Genomic DNA, 19,919 nt, shown 5'->3' on the forward strand with positions numbered 1-19,919 from the left:
ATCCTTACCAAAACATTAGGAAACTGAATCTAACAATACAAAAAAAGGATCAGACACCATGATCTAGTTGAATTCCAGGGACACAAGGATTTTTCAAAACTTGCAAATCATTCAACGTGATACACCATATTAACAAAAGGTAGAAATCAAATGATACATAACGAAGGTTATTTATAACAAACCCACAGCCAATATAGTACTCAATGGTAAAAAGCTGAAAACCTTCCCACTAAAATCTGGAACAAAACAAAGCTATCCATTCCCACAACTTCTATTTAACAGTATTGGTAAGTCCTAGCCACAGTAATCAGACAAGAAAAAGAAACCACAGATATCCAAATTGGAAGGCAAGAATTAAAATTGCCACTATTTGCAGATAACATATTTTATATAGAAAACCCTAAAGTCTCCACTCAGAAACCATTAGAACTAATAAATGAATTCAACAAAAATGCAGGACATAAGATTAATACACAGAAGTCTGTTGCTTTTCTATACACTAATAATGAACCATCAGAAAGAGGAAGAATAAAATATCTAGGAAAAAAACAAGGATGTGAAAGACCTATATTCTGAGAACTATAAAATACTGATGAAGGAAAGCAAAGATGATACAAAGAAATGGGAAGATATTTCATGCTCTTGAATTGACAGAATTAATACTGTTAAAATGTCCATACTGCTCAAAGCAATCTTACAGATTCAATGCAATCTCTATCAAAATACTGCCATTTTTAAGATAACTAAAACAAATAATACTAATATTCATATGGAACCAAAAAAGACTTCGAATTGCCAAAACTATCCTAAGAATAAAGAACAAAGCTGGAGGTATCATGCTCCCAGACATATTATATTACAAAGCTAGAGTAATCAAAACACCAGGTACAAGCACAAAAAGAGACATAGGTCAATGGAATAGAATAGAGAGCCCAGAAGTTAAATCCATGCACCTATGGTCAATAAACCTATGAAAAAGGAGGCAAGAATATGCAATGGAGAAAAGACAAATTCTTCAATAAGCAGTACTGGGAAAACTGCACAATATATGTAAAACAATGAGAACAGAACATTTCCTCACACGATATACCACAACAACAACAAAAATGGATTAAAAACCTAAAGGTAAAAGGCTTGAAACCATAAAACCCCTAGAAGAGAACATAGCAGAACAGTGACATAAATTGTAGCAACTTTTTTGGGGGGGATCTGTCTCCTAAGGGGGAAAAAAAAGCAAAAATAAGCAAATGGAACCTAATTAAACTTAAAGCTTTTGCATGGCAAAGGAAACTACTGCCAAAATGAAAAGATATTCAACTGAATGGGAGAAAATATTTCCAAATGATATGACCAATGAGGGGTTAATATGCAAAATATATAAACAGCTTATACAACTCAATATCAAAAAAACAAATGACTGAGTCAAAAAATGGGAAAAAGACCTGAAGAGACATTTTTCCGAAGAAGACACAAAGATGGCTAACAGATGTATGAAAAGATGCTCAGTGTCGCTAATTATTAGAGAAATGACAATCAAAACCACCTCACATCTGTCAGAATAGCTATCATCAAAAAGTCTACCAGTAACCAATGTTGGAGTGAATGTAGAGAAAAGTGACCCTCCTACACTGTTGGTGGGAATATAAACTGATGCAGCCACTGTGGAAAACAGTATGGAGGTTCCTCAAAAAATGAAGAATGGAGCAACCATATGATGCAACAATCTCACTCCTTGGTATATATACAGAAGAAAAAAAAGGTACATGTACACCACTGTTCATAGCAGCTCCATTTACAATAGCAAAGCCATGGATGGAACCTTAGTGCCCATCAAGAAATGATTACCTTAAGAAGATGTGGTATATAAACAATGGAAGATTACTTTGCCATAATAAAGAATGAAATACTTCCAGTTGTAGCAAAGCAGATGGGCCTACAGAATGTTATGCTTAGTGAAGTAAGTCAGACAGAAAGACAAATGCTATATAGTAGCACTTATATATGGAATGTAGAAAAAATACTAATTAACATATATGGAAAACAGAAGCAGATTCACAAATTTAGTAAACAAACTAGGGGTTATCAGTGAGGAGAGGGAAGGGGCAAATTAGGGATATGGGATTAAGAGATAGAAACTACTATGAATAAATAGATAAGTAATAGGATATATTGTATAGCACAGGGAATTACAGTCATTATGTTGTAATAACAGAGTATAATCTGTAAAAGTACTGAATGACTATGCTGTACATCTGAAATTAATATAATATTATAAATAAACTATACTTCAATTGAAAAAAAGAAAATGCAGAACACTATAGAAACAGGTGAGGAGATAAAGTATATGTCTGATTAAGTAGTAATAGCAACCAGAATGTTTCTGAAAATAGATGTTAAGCATTCAGCAAGAGAAAGTTGATAGAACATGGTGGATATGGTGACTTTTCATATTGGTAGTGGGACTATCAAGGGAATAACTAAAGATGACTAACCACATGGGAAAGATATGCTAATATATGTAGTGGTAGAATAAAAGTAAGATTTAAAAAGGATTACAAAGACAAAAAAATATTGTGCAGACAATGGCAAAAGGAGTTCCTACTGTGGCTCAGTGGGTTAAGAACCTGACTGAAGAAGCTCAGGTTGCTGCAGAGGTATGGGTTCAATCCCTTACTTGCCACAGTGGGTTAAAGGATCCAGTGTTGCTGCAGATGTGGCTCTGGGAATTTCCATATGCCACAGGTGCAGCCATAATTTTTTTTTAAATGGCAAAAATAGTACTCTTGGGAAAAGGGTATACATTTGACTATAAGCATTGAGATTTTTAATCAAGACAGCTGTTACTTAAACAATTAGCATTGAGAAAAGATTTTTTTTAAGGCAGAAAAGACCCAAAGAAGGTAGTGAGATAACAGTAAAGAGAATGGTTTCTAATCTCAGTTCTCTCTGTAGTTATGTCTATTATGTATGGCAAGTCACTTAACCTTCTTGTATTTTCCTTTTCAACTGTAAAACAAGGGTAACAATAGCTGCTACAGCATAAAACTGTTATGTGGATAAAAGACATTAAAGTATTTTGAAATTGTAAATGCTAAGTGCAGACTATTATTGTTACCTACGTGTCAAAAATCAAAACTTATAAAGCAGAAAACTGGGAATTAATTATTTAAATTACAACAAAATTCTCTACAGATACTTTAAATGGGAAAATGCAGTGTACAAGTTTTATAGACATACATTTCAACCATTTTCCAGGAGTATATTCCCTTACTCAAAAATAGGTCCACTTCTATTTGGAATGGCTAATTGTTCTTCCTTAACTGCATAATTTGAATTCACTGACTTATACTATATACAGCTGGAAGGGACCTTAGAGATAAGCTAGTCCTACTGAGCCTCACACAGTGTTTGTCAAAGGCTTCGCAGCTGCAACCCTTTGGGGTACAGGGAAGGGGTCTTGGGAAGTGAAACATTTTAAAAATTAGACCTTACCCAGCATTTACAAATATAAAGCAGGTAACTTGAGGGAGGAAGGCAGATTCCTGCCAGACCTCTCCCATCCCCAAATATGCCTCTTTAGCACAAGTATTATCTCAGGCTGATTATTTTTAAGAAACAGCAGATGTAGGAAAAGATCTGAAAATAGAGTAGGAGTTACCCTTTTGCAAGAGACCCTTTAGCAAGTTAAAAATTACAAGTTAAAAGTTACCCTTTTGCAAGATTTATAAGGAAAAAAATCTCTATTTGTTAGGGTGTCTTCCTCTCACTACAGGAAGAGAAGGATAACTAAATCTTTAGAAACTCATCAAAGGAGAAGAGAAATCTGCAGAACAACTATATTCTCTTTACTGTGCTTTTCCTGATAACCTCCCTTAACTGACTGCCCTCAAATTTTTTGTCTTTAGCTGAGATGGTATTTGAGGGGGTGATTTGGGTCACTTCAGGGAGTTGGTCAATTTTCCTGGGTATCTCCCATGAATGCAGAAGGTACACATATTATTAAACTTGTTTGTTTTCACTCCTGTTTATATCTTTTTATTACAGAGGGGGTCTCAGCCAAGAATGTAGAAAGATAGAGGGAAACCTATTTTTCCTCCCCTACAAAGCCAATTCCTTTTTTTTTTTTTTTTGCCAGAGGAGAAGCTGTAACAGAGATTTGAAGCTACAGTCCCTTTGGTCTGGGTTGAAGCATCTTCAAGACAGGCTAAGAGAGCAGGACTCTGTGGGGCCTTTTGTGGTATAAAGCCTTTCAGTGTCCCCCTGCCCTGTTTCTTGTTTGTAGGAAATGGGTTTCATTCAGCCTCTAAGACCTTCCCAGAGTTCCAAAGGGCAGGTTCAAGCAGTTGCTAATCAGGAAAGGGAGGAGATGCAGAAACAGGGGAGGAACAGTCAAGAAACAATAGTACAGCCTTGGGGGACTGTCCTGGTTCCTCTGCAAGGAATATACATAACTATGATACCTTTGAGTTTGTGGGCCTGAGCTAAGGCCCCCCACTCAGGAGGAGGATGGTAACTTCAGGCTGAGCCTAGTATTCCTGGAACCTACCCTATTACCCCACCGCCAACTAATCAGAAGAAAGCCATGCACCCTGCAGCCCTCACCCTAAATTTTGCCTATAAAAACTTCAACTCCTAAACCATTGGGAAGTTCAGGGTCCTTTGAGCACCTGCCACCTGTTCTCCGTGCTTGGCCCTGTAATAAACCTTTCTCTGCTCCAGACTCCTCCAACATTTCGGTTTGTTTGGCCTCACGGTGTGTGGGGCACATCTTGTTATATTGATCAGCTATATGTTGTTTACATGGTCATATAGTCAACAGACATTGACTAGAAAATGTCTTTTTTTTCCTTCAACTTTGCAGAGATATATCTTGTAGGATGAACTTAAAAGAAATGTCACTCCCCTGGCCAAAGGCTGGCCTTTGCAAAAACCGTAAAGCAGAGAAAGGCAGTCTTTAGTATCCTTTAGTTCTCTGTCTCTCCACCCACCCTTCTCCTTCCTGATGCTCTATTTAGGCACCCTGCCTGCAAGAATCCACTACCCACAACTACCCAATAAACATCCTCCTCATTCACATTGCTACTGACAACATGGGCTTTTACCTGAGCCCTATGCTCCTGGGAAACAGAGTTGGTTAAAAGATTTCCTTTAACTTTTTGTTTTCCAACATCCTTCCACTCTTTCATGCTTTAGGAAATGGCTTACCACAAAACAAACAAATAAATAAACCAAAATAACCAAACTGAAGACCCCTTTCCCTATGACTTATTAGTTAAGATCTTTGACCATTCTTTCTCAGGACTCCCATAAGAATTTCAAAGGATGCCTTTGATTACTTGCGAAAAGGCCAAATACAGATCTTTCCTCTTTTGCTGGAACCTGCTGAAAGACCAGATACAGACCCTCCAAATTCCTGTTCTTTCTTTCATAAATAATTGGCTGAGTTCAGAACAATTTATTCCCCTTCAACTAGCTAGACACAGAGATAAACATTTCCTGTTCATCTGGCTGGCTGAGATTCCCCTGAGTACAAAACAATCCCAATTGTAAATCATCCCAAATGTAGCTCATGTACTCCTTCCATCAGTCTTAGGCAAAACCACCTGCCTCACACACTCCGATCTTTGAATGTGGGGTGCGCTCTCTGTTGCAATAGCCTGAATATAATCAATTCTTTCATCTGTTCACTTTTTGTCTTTGATACCCCTTTACAAAATCTCCTATATGTTTAGTTTGTGTTACATTATTATAATAACCAATGAGAAAACAAAAGAAGTTGAACAGGAGCCATTGGTTCTAGTCCCAATTCTCTCTGTGTGTTCTTGACCATCTGAACCCCAGTTACTTCATCTTTAAATAAAGATGTGGGATTTGATAAACTTTAGATTTTAACTTTCTTTATTTGTTGATAAATTAAACCGTAATTGCTTTTATTTCAATTTATGGACATTACACGACTCAGGTCTAGGAATAAGTCTTTTATGTATTCATATCCCCTGATCTTTTTATTTTCATTCATTTATTTATTTTTACTACTCAATGAATTTATTACATTTGTAATTGTACAATGATCATCACAATCCAATTTTATAGGATTTCCATCCCACAACCCAAGCACATCCCCCCACCCCCCAAACTGTCTCCTCCACAGACCATAAGTTTTTCAATGTCTGTGAGTCAACATCTGCTCTGCAGAGAAGTTCACTCTGTCCTTTTTTCAGATTCCACATGTCAGTGAAAGCATTTGATGTTGGTGTCTCATTGTATGGCTGACTTCACTCAGCATGATAATCTCGAGGTCCATCCATGTTGCTAAAAATGCTGGTATTTCGTTCCTTTTAATGGCTGAGTAATACTCCACTGTGTATATGTACCACCTCTTCTTTATCCATTCCTCTGTTGATGGACATTTAGGTTGTTTCCATGTCTCGGCTATCGAAAATTGTGCTGCAATGAACATTGGAGTACATGTGCCTTTTCGAGTCATGGTTTTCTCTAGATAGATGCCCGGGAGTGGGATTGCTGGATCCAGTGGTAGTTCCATGTTTAGTTTTCTGAGTAATCTCCATACTGTTTTCCACAGTGGTTGCACCTATTTACAATCCCACCAACAGTGTACTAGGGTTGCTTTTTCTCCACACCCTCTCCAGCACTTATTGTTTGTAGATGTTTTGATGATGGCCATTCTGGCTGGCGTAAGTAAGGTGGTACCTCAGAGTGGTTTTGATGTGCATTTCTCTAGTGATGAGTGATGTTGGACATCTTTTCATGTGTTTTTTGGCCATCTGTATGTCTTCTTTGGAGAACTGTCTGTTTAGATCTTCTGCCCATTTTTTGATGGGGTCGTTTGTTTCTTTGGTATGGAGCCGCAGAAGGTGTTTATAAATTTTGGAGATGAATCCCTTGTCAGTTGATTCACTTGCAAAGATTTTCTCCCATTCTGTGGGTTGTCTTTTCGTTTTGTTTAGGGTTTCCTTTGCTGTGCAGAAACTTTGAAGTTTGATTAGGCCTCATTTGTTTATTTTCTTTTTATTGTCAATACTCTGATAGGTGGATCTGAGAAGATGTTGCTGTTGTTTATGTCAGAGAGTGTTTGGCCTATGTTTTCCTCTAGGAGTTTGATAGTGTCTGGTCTTATATCTAGGTCTTTAATCATTTGGAGTTTATTTTTGTGTATGGTGTTAGGGAGTGTTCTAATTTCATTCTTTTCCATGTGGCTGTCCAGTTTTCCCAGCACCACTTCTTGAACAGGCTGTCCTTTCTCCACTGTATATTCGTGCCTCCTTTGTCATAGATTAGTTGGCTGTAGGTGTGTGGGTTTAATTCTGGGCTTTCTATCCTGTTGCATTGATCTATATATGTCTGTCTTTGTGCCAGTACCATACGGTTTTGATGATTGTTGCTTTGTAGTATAGCCTGAAGTCTGGGAGCCTGATGCCTCCAGCTCCGTTTTTCTTTTTCAGGATGTCTTTGGCTATTCTGGGTCGTTTGTGCTTCCAAACAAACTTGAAAATATTCTGTTCGAGTTCTGTGGAAAACGTCCTTGGTAATTTGATAGGGATTGCATTGAACCCATAGATTGCCTTGGGTAGTATAGTCATTTTGATAATATTGACTCTTCCAATCCAAGAGCATGGCATGTCTTTCCATCTATTTGTGTCGTCTTTGATTTCTCTCATCAGTGTCTTATAGTGTACTTGTTCAGAGTACAGGTCTTTTGTCTCTTTGGGCAGGTTTACTCCTAGGTATTTTATTCTTTTGGATGTGATGGTAAACGGGATTGCTTCCCTAATTTCTCTTTCTGATCTTTCATTGTTAGTGTATAGAAATGCCATCAATTTCTGTGTATTAATTTTGTATCCTGCGATGTTGCCAAATTCATGGATGAGCTCTAACAGTTTTCTGGTAGAGTCTTTAGGATTCTCGAGGTATAGTATCATGTCATCTGCAAATAGGGATAGTTTTACTTCTTCCTTTCCAATTTGGATTCCTTTTATTTCTTTTACTTCTCTGATTGCCGTGGCTAGGACTTCCAGAACTATGTTGAAGAGGAGTGGCGAGAGCAGACATCCTTGTCTTGTTCCTGATCTCAGTGGGAATTCTTTCAGCTTTTCACCATTGAGAATGATGTTCGCTGTGGGTTTGTCATATATGGCCTTTATTATGTTGAGGTAGGTTCCCGCTATGCCCACTTTCTGAAGGGTTTTTATCAGAAATGGGTGTTGGATTTTGTCAAAGGCTTTTTCAGTGTCTATTGAGAGGATCATATGGTTTTTATTCTTCACTTTGTTAATGTGGTGTATCCCACTGATGGATTTGTGGATATCGAAGAACCCTTGCATCCCTGGGATAAATCCCACTTGATCATGATGTACACTCCTTCTAATGTATTGTTGGTTGCGGTTTGCTAGTATTTTGTTGAGGACTTTTGCATCAGTGTTCATCAGTGAAATTGGCCTGTAGTTTTCTTTTTTTGTGGCGTCTTTGTCTCGTTTGGGTATCAGGGTGATGGTGGCCTCATAAAATGAGTTTGGGAGTGACCCTTCCTCTGCAATTTTTTGGAACAGTTTCAGAAGGATAGGTGTTAGCTCTTCTCTAAATGTTTGACAGAATTCGCCTGGGAAGCCATCTGGTCCTGGACTTCTGTCTGTTGGAAGTTTTTTTGGTTTTCTTTTTTTCTTTCTTTCTTTTTTTTTTTTTTGTCTTTTTGCCATTTCTTGGGCCATTCCCGAGGCAGGTGGAGGTTCCCAGGCTAGGGATCGAATCGGAGCCATAGCCGCTGGCCTACGCCAGAGCCACAGCAACACGGGAACCGAGCCGCGTCTGCAACCTACACCACAGCTCACAGCAATGCCGGATCGTTAACCCACTGAGCAAGGTCAGGGACCGCACCCACAACCTCATGGTTCCTAGTCGGATTCGTTAACCACTGAGCCATGATGGGAACTCCTGTTGGAAGTTTTTTAATCACAGTTGCAATTTCAGTTCTTGTGATTGGTCTGTTCATCTTTTCTATTTCATCTTGGTTTAGTCTTGGAAGATTGTACTTTTCTAAGAATTTGTCCATTTCTTCTAGGTTTTCCGTTTTGTGGGCATATAGTTGCATATGGTAGTCTCTTATGATCCTTTGTATTTCTGTGATGTCCGTTGTTACTTCTCCTTTTTCATTTCTAATTTTATTGATTTGAGTCCTCTCTCTCTTTTTCTTGAGAAGTCTGGCTAAGGATTTATCAATTTTGTTGATCTTTTCAAAGAACCAGCTCTTTGTTTCATTGATCTTGTCTATGGTTTTCTTTGCTTCTCTTTCATTGATTTCTGCTCTGATCTTTATGATTTCTTTCCTTCTACTCACTTTAGGTCTTGTCTGTTCTCTCTCAAGCTGCTTTAGATGTAAAGTTAGCTTGTTTATTTGAGCTTTTTCTTGTTCCCTGAGGTGGGCTTGTATTGCTATAAACTGTCCTCTTAGAAAGGCTTTTGCTGCATCCCATAGGTTTTGGAGTGTCGTATCTTTGTTGTCATTTGCTTCTAGGTATTTTCTAATTTCCTCTTTGATTTCTTCAGTGATCCAGTGGTTGTTTAGTAGCATGTTGTTGAGTCTCCACGTGTTTCTGTTTTTTTTGCAGTTTTTTTCTTGTTGTTGATTTCCAGTCGTACAGCGTTGTGGTCGGAAAAGATGCTTGGTATGATTTCAATTTTCTTAAAGTTACCGAGGCTGGATTTTTAGCCCAGGAAGTGATCAATCTTAGAGAATGTTCCATGTGCACTTGAGAAGACTGTGTATTCTGTTGCTTTTGGATGGCATGTCCTATAAATATCTATTAAGTCCATCTGGTTTAATGCTTCATTCAGGGCCTGTGTTTCCTTATGGATTTTCCGTCTGGATGATCTGTCCATTGCTATAAGTGGGGTGTTAAAGTCCCCCAATATGATTGTGTTATTGTTGATTTGGTCTTTTAAGGTTGTTAGCAGCTGCCTTATATTTTGTGGTGAACCTATGTTGGATATTCAAAATTGTTATATCTTCTTCTTGGATTGACCCTTTGATCATTATGTAATGATCTTATTTGTCCCTCAAAATAGTTTTCATTTTAAAGTCTATTTTGTCTGATATGAGCATTGCTACTCCAGCTTTCTTTTGATCCCTGTTTGCATGAAATATTTTCTTCCATCCTCTCATTTTCAATTTGTATGTGTCCCTAGAAGTGAAGTGGGTCTCTTGAAGACAGCATATATGTGGATCTTATATTTGTATCCAATCAGCCAGCCTATGTCTTTTGGTTGGGGCGTTTAGTCCATTAACATTGAAGGTAACTATTGATATGTATGTTCTTATTGCCATTTTATTAATTGCTTAGGATTTGTTTTTGTTGCTCTTTTTTCTTCCCTTCTTTTCTTGTTCTCTCCTCTTCTGGTTTGATGACTATCTTTAGTGTTGTATTTGAGTTGATTTTTCTTATTTTTGTGTTTATCAATTGTAGATTTTTGGTTTGCAGTTATTCTGAAGTTTTGATATGAGTCTATATGTATATGAGATTGCTTTAAGTACTTGGTCTCTTAATTGCAAGTTCATCTCCAGTATCCTGCATTTGTACCCTCCTATTCTCACAATTTCTGATTTTGGTGGCATAATTGTGCATGGATGATTTTGTATCTTTACTGTATATATTACCTTTACTGGTGAGCCTTGTCTTTTGTGGTATTTTTCTTTCCTGTTGCTGTCTTTTCTTTTCTGCCTAGAGAAGTTCCTTTAGTATTTGTCATTAGGCTGGTTTAGTGTTGCTGAATTCTCTCAGCTTTTGCTTATCTGTGAAGGTTTTGATTTCTTCTTCAAATCTGAATGAGAGCCTTGCTGGGTAAAGTAATCTTGGTTGGAGGTTTTTTCCTTTCATCACGTTAACTATGTCATGCCACTCCCTTGTGGCCTGCAGAGTTTCTGCTGAAAAATCTGCCGATGACCTTATCAGGGTTCCCTTGTATGTTGTTTCTTTTCCCTAGCTGCTTTCAAGATTTTTTCTTTGTCTTTAATTTTGGTCAGGTTGATTAATAGGTGTCTCAGTGTATTCCTCCTTGGGTTTATTTTATATGGTACTCATTGTGCTTCCTGGATTTGAGTGAGTGATTCCTTTCCCATGGTAGGGAAGTTTTCAGCTATTATCTCTTGGAATATTTTTTCTGTCCCCTTCTCTCTCTCTTGTCCTTCTGGCACCCCTATAATACAGATGTTGTTGTGTTTCATGTTGTCCCAGAGTTCTCTGAGACTCTCTTCATTTGTTTTCAATCTTTTTTCTCTTTTCTATTCCGCATCTGTCTTTTCTACTGATCTGTCCTCCACCTCGCTTATTTGATTTTCTGCCTCCTGTATTCTGCCATTAGCCACTTCTAGTGAATTTTTTCTTTCAGTTATTGTATTTTGCATCTCTTCTTGTTTAAGTTTTATATCTTGTATCTCTTTGCTCAGTGTTTCCTGTAAGTTATCCATCTTTGCCTCCAGTTTATTTCCAATGTCCTACATCATCTTCAGCATCAACAATCTAAAGTCTTTTTCCTGGAGGCTGAGAATCTCCTCATCACTTAGCCGATTTTCTGGGGTTTTTTCTTTCTCCTTCATCTGAGTTATAGTTCTCTGTCTTTTCATTTTTATAGGTTTTTGGTGTGGTGATCTTTTTACAGATAATAGAGTTGTAGACTCTCTTACTTCTGGTGTCTGCCCCCCTTGTGGTTGAAGTTGGTACGGGGCTTGCTGTAGGCTTCCTGATGGAAGGGACTGATGCCTGCCCACTGGTAGGTGGAGCTGATTCTTATCCCTCTGGTGGGTGGTGCTTTGTCTCTGGATAGGATTAGAGGTGGCTGTGTGCCTGGGGGTCTTTAGGCAGCCTGTTTACTCAGGGGTGGGGCTATGATCCCATCTGGATTGTTGTTTGCCCTGGGGCTTCTCAGTGCTGACTGATGGGTGGGGCCAGATTTTCCCAAAATGCCCACCTCCAGAGTCAGGAATGCTGGTGAATATTCCCAAGAGCTTTGCTTTCAATGTCCTTCCCTCACAACAAGCCACATTCACCCCTGTTTTCCCAGAATGTCCTCTAGTAACTGCAGTCAGGTTTGACCCAGATTCCTATGGAGACTTGGCTTTGCCCTGGGACCCAGTGCACGTGAAAGTCTGTGTGTGTGCTTTTTAAGAATGGTGTCTCCGTTTACCCCAGTCCTATAGAGCTCCTGTGCACAAGCCCCACTGGCCTTCAATGCCAGATGCTCCAGGGGCTCGTTCTCCCAGTGCCATATCCCCACACGTGAGAGTTTGATGTGGGGCTCAGAAATCTCACTCCTGTAGGTGAGTCTCTGTGAACCAGTTAATTTCCAGTCTGTGGGGCTTCCCACCTGGGAGGTATGGGGTTGCTTATATTGTGTAATCACCCCTCCTTATCTCTTTATGTGGCATCCTCTTTGTCTTCTAGAGTAGGATATCTTTTTTAAGGTTTCCAGTCCATTTGGTTGAAGATTGCTCAGCCTTTAGTTGTGAATTTTGTTGTTTTTAGGAGAGAAATTGAGCTCCAGTCCCTCTATTCCCCCATCTTAATTCCATCTGTCTCATATCCCCTGCTCTTTTCAAACCAGTTGTTGCATAACATTTACGAGTTCAAGTGAAACAGTATGTTATGACTAGTATATAAGCTTCTAAAGTAGTAGGGTCTGTTTAAGTACAATGCTTCAATTGTATAAATATTACCGAACAATTGACAACTGATTTTTCTGATAGATTCTGACATGTGGTTGTGACATGTCTTCTTTTTGAAAATGAATTTAAATTATTCAAATAAATTTCCAAAAGAAAATTTTAACATACTAAATGTCTATAATCAAATATTCTTTTTCTCTTTCATTTCAAAAACTAAATGCTAAGAAACTTTTTTACTCTCCTCCTAACAAGAAGCAGATACATATAACTACTGTTAATGGGGGACCAATTCCAGTAGATTTGATTATTATTTTTTTTAATTATTTATTATTTTTTTTTCCCACTGTACAGCAAGGGGGTCAGGTTATCCCTACATGTATACATTACAATTACATTTTTCCCCCAGCCTTTCTTCTGTTGCAACATGAGTATCTAGACATAGTTCTCAATGCTATTCAGCAGGATCTCCTTGTAAATCTATTCTAACTTGTGTCTGATAAGCCCAAACTCCCGATCCCTCCCACTCCCTCCACCTCCCATCAGGCAGCCACAAGTCTCTTCTCCAAGTCCATGATTTTCTTTTCTGAGGAGATGTTCATTTGTGCTGGATATTAGATTCCAGTTATAAGTGATATCATATGGTATTTGTCTTTGTCTTTCTGGCTCATTTCACTCAGTATGAGATTCTCTAGCTCCATCCATGTTGCTGCAAATGGCATTATGTCATTCTTTTTTATGGCTGAGTAGTATTCCATTGTGTTTATATACCACCTCTTCCGAATCCAATCATCTATTGATGGACATTTGGGTTGTTTCCATGTCCTGGCTCTTGTGAATAGTGCTGCAATGAACATGCGGGTGCACGTGTCTCTTTTAAGTAGGGTTTTGTCCGGATAGATGCCCAAGAGTGGGATTGTGGGGTCATATGGAAGTTCTATGTATAGATTTCTAAGGTATCTCCAAACTGTTCTCCATAGTGGCTGTACCAGTTGACATTCCCACCAACAGTGTAGGAGGGTTCCCTTTTCTCCACACCCCCTCCAGCACTTGTTATTTGTGGATTTATTAATGATGGCCATTCTGGCTGGTGTGAGGTGATATCTCATGGTAGTTTTGATTTGCATTTCTCTTATAACCAGCGATGTTGAGCATTTTTTCATGTGTTTGTTGGCCATCTGTATATCTTCCTTGGAGAAATGTCTATTCAGGTCTTTTGCCCATTTTTCCATTGATTGATTGGCTTTTTTGCTGCTGGGTTGTATAAGTTGTTTATATATTCTAGAGATTAAGCCCTTGTCGGTTGCATCATTTGAAACTATTTTCTCCCATTCTGAAAGTTGTCTTTTTGTTTTCTTTTGGGTTTCCTTTGCTGTGCAAAAGCTTTTCAGTTTGATGAGGTCCCATGGGTTTATTTTTGCTCTGATTTCTATTGCTTTGGGAGACTGACCTGAGAAAATATGCATGATGTTGATGTCAGAGAGTGTTTTGCCTATGTTTTCTTCTAGGAGTTTGATGGTGTCCTGTCGTATATTTAAGTCTTTCAGCCATTTTGAGTTTATTTTTTGTGCATGGTGTGAGGGTGTGTTCTCGTTTCATTGCTTTGCATGCAGCTGTCCAGGTTTCCCAGCAATGCTTGCTGAATAGACTTTCTTTTTCCCATTTTATGTTCTTGCCTCCCTTGTCAAAGACTAATGGACCATAGGTGTCAGGGTTTATTTCTGGGTTCTCTATTCTGTTCCATTGGTCTGTCTGTCTGTTTTGATACCAGTACCACACTGTTTTGATGACTGTGGCTTTGTAGTATTTCTTGAAGTCTGGGAGAGTGATGCCTCCTGCTTGGTTTTTGTTTCTCAGGATTGCTTTGGCGAGAATTTGATTATTTTTAAAGTGCCTTTCTACCTATCTATGGCTTTGATGATGTAGGTGATGATAATTTAAAAAAAAATAGATGTTAAATTGGTAAGTAAAGAGAGATCAAACTTTAAAGATAGAAAACATCTAAATACCAAGGAGGCCATCATTCATGGAAAAGTTCATGTCAGTTTGAAAGTGGGATCTGTAATATTTAATAGGATGGCAGTTAACTCAAGGTAATTTTCTAATCATTTGGCCCAATAATAATTATTTTGCTAAATTAAACAATTTGCTTGGCACTGTGCTATATGCTTTACATTCATTGTCTCACTCCTTACAACCATTATACGAGACAGGTACTGCTACTGTCATCGTCACATTGCAGGTGAGGACACCGGTTCATCGAGGCTGTGTCAATTAACTGCCTGAGGTTGCAGAGCCAGTAAGTGACAAAAAACTCAGTATTCAAAGACAGATATGACTTCAGAGTCCAGGCTCTTAACCACAGTGCTATACTGCCCAATCCTCTAGGAGAGTAAAGCAAACAATGTAAAAAGAATTATCTGGTTTTCAAGTTTATATTGATATGCTTCTAGAACTGTATTTATGGGGTGGTGTGATGTCTAGAAAATTGTAAAAGGATATAGCTGACCACTTGAAAATGTCTTTATAGTATATTACATCTTCTGCAAGGTTTGGTTTAGTATACACATGACATATAAATGAGGAGCTATGTTTTTACTTGTTAAGTAATACGCAGTAAAGATCTAATATACTCTATCTACACTAATATAAGTATGATGTGCAGCTATTGTTAAAGGTTTTGTTTAGACTTCCATAAAAGGTCAGTTTAAGATAATAACTTGGTATATAAGGCATCAATCTTTAACGATTTTTCTTAATAAAGTATTAAATTGAAATTGGTTTGGCCTGTTTGTTGTCATAATTGAGCAGAAACTTAACGCTTTTCATTTATGAAACTTGTTACAACACACTAAAATATAGATTTATAGAATTTCTCTAAAATATATTATGAACAGACACTGGGGCTTTGTTTTTGGTGTGTAAACTGTTTTGTTTCTTTCATATACATTTCATGGGTGGATTTCAGTATAATGTAGAAGTTAAGAGACAAGTCTCTGGAATCAGACCACCAGTTTCTAGCTCTGTGACCTTGGGCAAATTATTTAAACTCTCTGTGCTTCTATTTCTCATTTGGAAAATGGGGACCATAGTGTTTCTTTCATGATACAATACAAGCTAAGTGTCTGGAACAATTCTTTGCATATGGTAATTGTTTAATTTAGTCATCGTCATCATCAAGCTATTCTGTGAAAAGGAATTATAGAAATCTGAACTACTATAAAAAAGGAATATGCTCTCATGACCTTCTGCTCTCTTGTATGCTTCAATTTCCTCAAAAAGAAAATATTCATGATTTTTAGTGTGAATGGCAAAAAAAATAAAAATAAAAAACAAACCCTAGGCATATGATACCAAATGGTGGCTCTTTTACTTACAGATATAAAGGAATTAAATAGTAGTAGAGAAGGTAAGGGTTCTCCCTTTCCTACTTTGAAAATGTCCAAGGCCAAGTATATTCAGACCATTTCCTCTGCCATCTTCGACCCCTACACTACTATCAGCCCCTCTCAGCAGCAACACTGAAATTTCTGGGAAAGGTCAGCCCTGGCTAGAAAGAGTATTTCTAAAGAAGGACATAAAGCAAAGTACATTATGAATTGAAAACTGGAATAAACCATAATGTTTTCCTGAATTCTAAGCATTAATTTTTACTGAAGCACAGATGAAAGCAAAGTTCCTTTTTCAAAAGCAAACAAAACCAAGACAAACCCCGCAAATAACTCTTCAAAAGAAACTAAAAACAAAAGTAGTGATTCAGACAACTATAAAAATCTCTTATTTTCAACTAATGAACCAAAATTAAATTTTCCCTCATATAAAATTATAAGCTACTTAAGGGTAGGGTTTGAATCATTCATTTCTATTTGATCTAAATATTCAGGATAGTACTGGCTATATATTTTGTCTTCAATTCCTACTTTTGAATTGACATTCTGAAATACTACATGGCTCAAATCCCTCTGTACTATATCCTATTTCAAGAGAAATCATAATAAAAATTTTCAAAACTTCAATATCAAGATTAAGATCATCCAATATGAATAAGATGCTGGGACTACTGGGACTGTGACAGTTACTGTAAATAAGTCAGGTAGTTAAAACTTTTGTTGGTTAAACTTAACAATTCAGTTCTCAAAGTGCAATTTTTCTTTTTCCCAACTAGGAAGAATTCATATTTCCCAACTAGAAAAAAAATTCACCTCCATTGACATAAACATTCATACTTACATTACACATAGAAGGCATTTTCTTTTTATAAATGGAAGAAATTTCCACATACCCTTTGTAAAGTGTTATATACAAATGCTGGGCTTGGACACAGAGAACTTAATCAAAATCCCATGTTGCTTCAGGGTAGTTATATGCAAAATGCAATTTCCATTGTATTGAAACCCCCATCCTGTAAATATTTATCTATTTTCAAAATCGCCAACATATTTGAAAAGTTTAATTGGTTTATACTCAAGGCGCTAGAGAGAGGAAAATTTGCTTTCACAAGACATTTACATGTATTTATCTGTCCATGTACAATATTTCTTTGAGTGATCATGAAATTTAATGTGAAGTGAAACCATCCCAGATTTGGGTCTAATGACCAAATCAGAAGAAAAGTAATCAATAATCAATCAATCATTTTGATCACTGTACCTTTTTTCTCTGATTTATCGGAAACTTTTCCTCCAATTGGAGAGTAAGTAGTATCCATGGATTCGGTCCCTCTGTTCCCCTTGCTAACTCCATTTTCATAGAGCTGTCCTTCAGCTGGTTGCAACTGCCAAGTCAGGCCGAACAAATGTACTGCTGCAAGAAAACAAGCCATACATAAACTTATTCCAGACTCTCCAAGAAGTTCTCTAAACCGGCTGTCCTTTTCCACCTAAAAATGTCATGACTGGTTTTCTTTTAGTTAGGCCAAGCAACTTGGAGTTGATACCAACATCATATATGTAGCTACTTTTGAAAGCAGCAGTCGAAATTTTGAGGCTGAAGCTATCCTGGTGATAGAAGCAGAGATTGGAGTATCAGTTAAGCAATTACAGTGGGATTGGACTCTGCTCCTCAGTGCTGTGATCCCTTCTCCTTTTCTATTTCCCTTAGTCCTTTAACTCTAGATTGCATATGGAAACCAGAGAGTAATGGAGGACAGGCTCAGGCTATCATGTGAACATGGGAGAACTTCTCTATGGTTCTTATTTAATTCAATTCAGCAAGTACTTCCTGAGTGCCTAGTACACATAAGGTCCTATGATAGCTGCTGCAGATGTTAACATCTACATGCCTGTTAGGATGGGAGGTGGAAATAAATATAAGTATGAAATAACAGTAATATGCAGAATTATTAACATGATACCAGTTCAAATTGCTATCATAGGATTAAAAAATACTCAGTGTTGATCAGCATTCAGTAAAATGGGCACTCTCAGACATTCTTGACAAGAATATAAAAAACCAATCACCTTTTTGGAGGGTAACGTGGAACCATTTATCAAGAAGACTTAAAATTTGGCTTACTCTTTTAGCAAACAATTAAATTTCTATGAATTAACTATCAATGTGTACAAGCTGCAAGTCTATCCAATGTAACATTTAAAAACTAGTAGAAAGTTATGATCAATCTAAATATTCATCAAAAGGAGATTAATTAACTGATGATATTACAAATAGTATAAGACAAAAGGGGTTATTAAATCATGTTGTAGAAGATGATATAGTGGCATGGGAAATATTTATGATGCATCAAATGAAAAACATCAGGCTACTGAACAGTATAGGTAGTATGATCTAAACTGTGTTTGTGTGTGTACATATGTTGCTGTCTGGAGAGAGAAAGGGCTAGGAGAATATATAGCAGCATGTTAACAGTATGGGGGGCTTATGGAGAATTTTAATTTTCTTCTTTATAACTTCTGTATTGTCTATATTTTTTACAATGAAGAAGTGTAATGTTTGCCATCAGGGGAAAAATGAAATTTTTGTTTTAAAAAAAGTGGTTTAAAGGACTGCAAATAGATTGAAATTGGCTTGGTTGATCAGGGATAACTTAATTAAGGAGGTAGGATTAGAGATGGACCATAAAGGATATGTGGGGTAGCTGACAGCAATGGGTGGGGTGGGGGAGGGCTGAAAAAAATATCACTTTTTTTTTTTTGGTCTTTTTGCTATTTCTTTGGGCCACTCCTGCGGCATATGGAGGTTCCCAGGCTAGGGGTCGAATCGGAGCTGTAGCCGCTGGCCTACGCCAGAGCCACAGCAACGTGGGATCCCCGCGTCTGCAACCTACACCACAGCTCACGGCAACGCCGGATCGTTAACCCACTGAGCAGGGGCAGGGATCGATCCCGCAACCTCATGGTTCCTAGTCGGATTCGTTAACCGCTGCACTACTACGGGAACTCCCAAAATATCACTTTTTAAAGCACAGGATGTATTTGAGACAAAGGAAGTTGCTGGGGTTGGCTGGAGTTTAGCGTTAAGCTAAGGCTGGAAGGGTAGATAAGGGCCATATTGTGGAGGATATTGACTTCCACACTTAGGTGTTTGGATCCAACTTACAAGGCAACAGGGAGGCACTGCTACTTTCTGAGCAAATGAGTGATATGATCAGTTTTCTTTAGGAAGATTAACTTGATAGTAATGAGGAACATTGATGGTTTCCAGGCAAATGAATGATATCATCAGAGTACCCTTTGTAGGAAGATAAATCCAGTAGCAGTGTGGAGAAGTTATGAATTGGAGATCTAAAGATTTGGCAAGAACACAAATTGGGATGGCATTGCAATAATCTAGGTACAAATGATGAGTGTCTCATTTAGGGTGGTAGTTGTGAGAATGCGAAGATTCCTTAAGGAGAAAATGCATACATATTATCTCAGGATTTGGAAACAAGTCTGCTTATGAGTGGGGGCCTGCACACTTGTGCATATGTGTAGGCATGCTGTGGGGTGGGCATAGGAAGAAGTGAAAAAAGGGAGTCATCCAAAATGGTTTAGGGTTTGAGCCTGAGCAACTCAAAGCATGGTGGAACCATTAATAGAGTTGGGGAATCCCGCACCTAGCTCAGCACTAGCTCCAAATGGTTGGTGTTGGATATGTGTTCTTTGGATGCTTACTAGTTGGTCTGGGGAAGGGTGAACTGATGAGAGCAATACAATGAATTAATATTTGCAGTTGTCAGGTTCTAGGGATTGATGGGTAATCTAGATAGTCATGTTTGACACAGGATTTTGAAGTTCTGGACAAATATGAA

At 37.9% G+C, this 19,919-nt stretch overlaps 1 protein-coding gene across 1 annotated transcript in view; it reads right to left on the bottom strand.

Moving 5' to 3' along the window:
• Positions 1–19,919, bottom strand: part of LOC125118205 (teneurin-1) — a 353,178-nt gene that overhangs the window by 266,094 nt on the left and 67,165 nt on the right. The window contains exon 3 of the mRNA XM_047764372.1: positions 17,321–17,473. Coding sequence (XP_047620328.1) covers positions 17,321–17,473 — 153 coding nt within the window. The remainder of the gene's footprint in view (positions 1–17,320; positions 17,474–19,919) is intronic.

This window comes from Phacochoerus africanus, chromosome X, assembly GCF_016906955.1.
Source record: "Phacochoerus africanus isolate WHEZ1 chromosome X, ROS_Pafr_v1, whole genome shotgun sequence".
Lineage (NCBI taxonomy): Eukaryota > Metazoa > Chordata > Mammalia > Artiodactyla > Suidae > Phacochoerus > Phacochoerus africanus.